This window comes from Elephantulus edwardii, unplaced genomic scaffold (genome assembly GCF_000299155.1).
Source record: "Elephantulus edwardii isolate Elephantulus edwardi_28Jun2011 unplaced genomic scaffold, EleEdw1.0 scaffold00340, whole genome shotgun sequence".
NCBI classification, from domain to species: domain Eukaryota; kingdom Metazoa; phylum Chordata; class Mammalia; order Macroscelidea; family Macroscelididae; genus Elephantulus; species Elephantulus edwardii.
Genome location: NW_006400090.1, coordinates 164,292 through 168,924, shown reverse-complemented (window position 1 = coordinate 168,924; position 4,633 = coordinate 164,292). Strand labels below are relative to the sequence as shown.

Here is a 4,633-nt window from a genome sequence, read left to right as displayed (position 1 = left end):
TGACAGCACTGGGGCCTGCAGCAACTGGACACACAGCAGCTGGGGCGGCAGCAGCTGGACACACAGCAGGAGGGGCGGCAGCAGCTGGACACACAACAGTTGGGGCGGCAGCAGGTGGTCCTGCAGCAGGTGGTCGGGCAGCAGCTGGGGCGGCAGCAGGTCTCCTGGCCTTGACCACAGCCCTGGTCAGAGCAGACGGAGCCACAACAGGAGTTGCACATAGTGTCAGAGGGTGGAGGTTCTGGTGTGTTGACAGGAGAATGTGATTCTTGAATATGAAGGTCTCCCCACTCCATGTCCCCTTTTATACCCATCTGAAGAAGCTCTTTCCTTGTTATTGTTTATTCTAATAAAGCAACAATTATCAAATGAGGCAATGCCTAATTCAGTGCAGCTTGGACTTCTTCCTTTACTACTGTGATTCTTAATCAGATGATACGTGCTGACATGGTAGAATGCCAACCAATTATTTTTGGGACCAGTCCTTGGAGAGGGACATCATGCTTGGTAGGGTGGAGGGACAGCGCAGAAGGGGAAGGCCCTCTATGAGGTGGATTGATTCAATGACTGGGATAATCAGGATGGGTGTGTCTGAGAGTGCGATTGGCACAGGACAGAGCAGAGTTTAGGTCTGTTGTACATAGGGTTGCTATGAGTTGCAAGCGACTCGATGGCACATAACAACAACAACAACAAATGTGTTCCAGGTTTAAATCCCTTTCCCATATTTAATCAATTTGTGTGCTGAGCAAATAATAAAAGAAACTGGATTTGAGGGTCCTGACCTTTATGGATAGGAAGTAATTAATTATCTCTGTCCCCATCTTTTCCAAAGAAGTCCTAATCCTAATGTTCAGAAGTTTGTTTCTTACAATTGATAAAGTGCATCTAAATTCCTCTCCACAATAGTCTACATGTTTCCTACTGCCAAAGGGGCCCTTTAGAGTAGTGAGAGAAGACATTCACCCTGAAACCTACAGTGTCCCTTTTCAGCAGGAAGTAGCTAAGAGAATACGCCGTCCCCTTTTCCTTATGAATCAGGGTGAAGTCTCTCTCAGGGAGGAGTGATAGGGAATGGCAAAGGACACACTGACAAAGGAGATTGATTAGAACTGGTTTTGACAAGCACTGTGGCAATGGGACAATTAAAACAGACTTTCAAGGAACATTCAACCTGAATCCTTCTGATCATATGGAGATTTTTGAAACTATTTCTTTGAGTTTATTTTGTTTGAGTTTAATTTGTTTTATTTGTTTGTGTATAAGGATGCTCATCTAGATGATAACATAATTATGATTAAAAACAAAAGGGGGGAAATATGGGAAGCTAATACTAAATATTTGTAATAAATTAAATGCTATTTAAATAAAATAATAATAATTAAAAAAATTTGTTTCTGGAGAAAAGCATATATCAAAATTTTGTGACTTAGTTCTTTTTTTTTTAATTTTATTAGTTTTAATGAACATTTACAGGGATTTTGGGTTTTCATTCCTTCATTGCTGCACCATTCTCTCTACCCTCCTCCCCAGTTTGTTCTTCTTCCCCGCCATCTGAATGTCTGTTGACTTGGTTCTTCTTAAAATCATTCTATGCTACCAAGCCCTAGGTCTTTCATTCATAGGGTCGTTATGAGTCATATAAGACTTGACAACACAGAACAATAACAAAAACAACATATAGAGCACTGTGTTGGCCTACTGGACAGAAAGTTATGCTACCAAGCCCAAGGTGAGTGATTTTAATCTGTGGCCCTCAGGCCTGGTTTAAATTGTTTTTTGTCCAACATACTTCTAAGTATCACCGGTCAATGCACTGTTGTACAGAGGTAACTCGTGGTTGCTGTGAGGCTAAATACTGTGATACTGATGTGGCAGATACGATAATGGTTACCCATGGTGGACAGTGTTGGGTGGAGGTTCCTGATTAAAACAAACTTGGAAGCAGGAGTGGCATCCACTTCTGAAATGGCTTGCCTCTGGAAATTCTATGAACAGTGCTCATATGAACTCGTTCATAGGTCGCTCTGAGTTGTCTATGACTTGACGACACTTAACAACAACAACATAAAAAAGCTAGATAATTTTACATGATTCACAGTGGGGAGGGGATAATCCTAATCACCATCTGATAAACATATTTTCAAAAGTAATGTATTTACACCTTTTTTGCTCACCTGAGTTACAAAGAACAAACCATCAGACTGAAATGTGGGTTTATCTTCCCAGGTCACCAAAAAGAATTGCTGGCCCATGAGAATCATTACATACCATGCTATCTGAATGAGACTGATACATGCACAGTATGTCTTGTGACAGCTCTCCTGGAGCTAAAACAGGAAAGACAAAGAAGTGATTGAAGAAGTGAAGGGATGAGTCCTCATCAGGACTCATCAGGAAAAGGAAATGAGGTTTACTAAACACCCAAAACAATTTTAACAAGAAAACAAATGGGCCTGATTTGATAATTGACTATTTACCTGAACAAACACTGACAAGGAAGACCTTGATGACCGCAGCCCTTGTCAGAGTATAAAAGGGGACATGAGGTAAAGAAACATTCATATTCAAATCCAACACTCTCCTGTCAACATACCCAGAACCTCCACCCTCTGACACTATGTGCAACTCCTGCTGTGGTTCCGTCTGCTCTGACCAGGGTTGTGGTCAAGGCCAGGAGGTCTGCTGCCGCCCCAGCTGCTGTGTGTCCAGCTGCTGCAGGCCCCAGTGCTGTCAGTCTGTGTGCTGTCAGCCCACCTGCTGCCGTCCCAGCTGTTGCAGGCCCACCTGCTGCACTTCCAGCTGCTGCAGGCCCACTTGCTGCATTTCCAGCTGCTGCAGGCCCACCTGTTGCACTTCCAGCTGCTGCAGGCCCACCTGCTGCATTTCCAGCTGCTGCAGGCCCACCTGCTGCACTTCCAGCTGCTGCCGCCCCTCCTGCTGTGACTCCAGTTGCTGCAGGCCCACTTGCTGCATTTCCAGCTGCTGCAGGCCCACCTGCTGCACTTCCAGCTGCTGCAGGCCCACTTGCTGCACTTCCAGCTGCTGCCGCCCCTCCTGCTGTGATTCCAGTTGCTGCAGGCCCACTTGCTGTAGGCCCACCTGCTGTATTTCCAGCTGTTGCCGCCCCAGCTGCTGCCAGACCACCTGCTGCCGCCCAACCTGCTCTAGTGGTTCTTGCTGCTGAGCCCTCTGACCCGCATCTACCTGTTTTGCATTCACCAAATTTCCTTAGTATGGTGTTAATTTAATAACATGAAGCCAATTGGGAAACTCACTTCCACTGATTGCTCAACCCGATTTGACCTAAAATACACTGCTCATGTTGTTATCTCTTTCCCAAAGCAATGAAATTTAATTTTCTCTGAAATTTGTCAAATAACACGTTACCCAATTGTATTATTTATTTCCTTACAGATATTCTCCTACTTCTTAAATAAATCTTATTTTCTAGTAATATAAATACAAGTGTGTGGTATCCCATTAATTTTCCTTCTTTAATTGTTACTCTCAACTTTCAAAGGCTCTGTGGGTCTTTGTAGAAGACCAGAGCGTAGCAGCGACTTCAGGGGTCCCACCCTGATTTGCTGAGCACTCACTGCTCTGGTTTAGAGAGATGCTTTCTCACAGCCAGGACCTGCTTCTCTGCCTGAGGGCTTTCTCTTGATGAAGGAGCCAGACTTGGACACATGCTGGAGAACGCGTAAACCTTTAGGAGAAGACTTGGGACAGTGGATGGACTTTGTGGGTAAATTCCCTCCCTTCATCCCCTCAGGTGTCAGGTGTATTATTCCCATTTTACAGAGATCCTCAGTGTTGAAGATTTCAAGGTGCCTATGGTAATAGCCTGCTTACTTTCACTAATTGCACTATGTTGTCAGAGTAGACTGGTGCTCTAGAGGGTTTTCAGTGGTGGACTTTTTAAAGTAGATGTCTAGGCCTTTATTAAAAGATGCTTACTGATGGACTTGCATCTCTAACCTTTAAGTCAGCAGGCAAGTACTTTAATCCTTTCTTTGCCCTGCTCAGGGATTCCAGTTTGCTCCATAACTTCACTTTCTGTTAGCTTTCTTCCCACTTACCAACTCTCATCTTATCACTTCCCAAGTTTCCTATAGTTCTTCTTGTTATTATGTCCCTAGTAACTACTTGCTCTTCCATCCCTGTTTTTTTGTCTGCTCCTGTGTAAATTCTATATAAGATACTAACATTCAAAACTTAGTATCACAAATTTTTTTAAATATAATTTATTGAAATGTTATGGTCAATTTTTAATTACTGACAACTTAAATATTATATCTTTTGGATATTTTGCTATTTATACAGTTTCTGCATAGTTACACGTTTTTCACCCAGTTGTTTTTAGATGAGTAGTATTTCTTCCACATAATTATGTTTAATAGATAGGATACACCTTCAGGTCTAATATGACTCATTAACCTTCATCCTCAAGGAGGCTGGCTTTAGGAAGAACTGCTGTCAGCTGTGTATCTTAAATTGGGTTCACTGGCCAAGAGAAATCAAAGCCCAAGAGAAAGGATTCATGGGGCTGCATTAAGGAGAAACCATTAAGAAACAGAGGAATGCAGGATAGGTTTATAGTAGAAGCTAAGCCAAGATGGACTGCAGTTGA

The 4,633-nt window shown here is 43.2% G+C and overlaps 2 protein-coding genes across 3 annotated transcripts in view; one reads left to right on the top strand and one right to left on the bottom strand.

Annotated features, from left to right (window-relative positions):
• LOC102856720 (keratin-associated protein 4-6-like) overlaps positions 1 to 221 on the bottom strand; it is a 904-nt gene extending 683 nt beyond the window's left edge. Inside the window, exon 1 of the mRNA XM_006901623.1 lies at positions 18 to 221. Within this exon, the coding sequence (XP_006901685.1) occupies positions 18 to 221 (204 nt within the window). The remainder of the gene's footprint in view (positions 1 to 17) is intronic.
• Positions 222 to 2,620: 2,399 nt separating this feature from the next.
• Positions 2,621 to 3,187, top strand: LOC102856028 (keratin-associated protein 4-3-like). Of its 2 annotated transcripts, XM_006901622.1 has the most exons (2): positions 2,621 to 2,727; positions 2,893 to 3,187. In XM_006901622.1, the coding sequence occupies exons 1-2, from the start codon at positions 2,621 to 2,623 to the stop codon at positions 3,185 to 3,187; spliced, it is 402 nt and encodes a 133-aa protein (XP_006901684.1). The 2 variants fall into 2 exon arrangements, with proteins under 2 accessions (XP_006901684.1, XP_006901683.1); XM_006901621.1 differs by having other exon boundaries at positions 2,621 to 3,187.
• The last annotated feature ends 1,446 nt before the right edge of the window (positions 3,188 to 4,633 follow it).

What these genes read in the sequence shown, in the direction of transcription:
- LOC102856028 (XM_006901621.1), top strand. Translation starts at nt 2,621, where the DNA reads ATGTGCAACTCCTGCTGTGGTTCCGTCTGCTCTGACCAGGGTTGTGGT.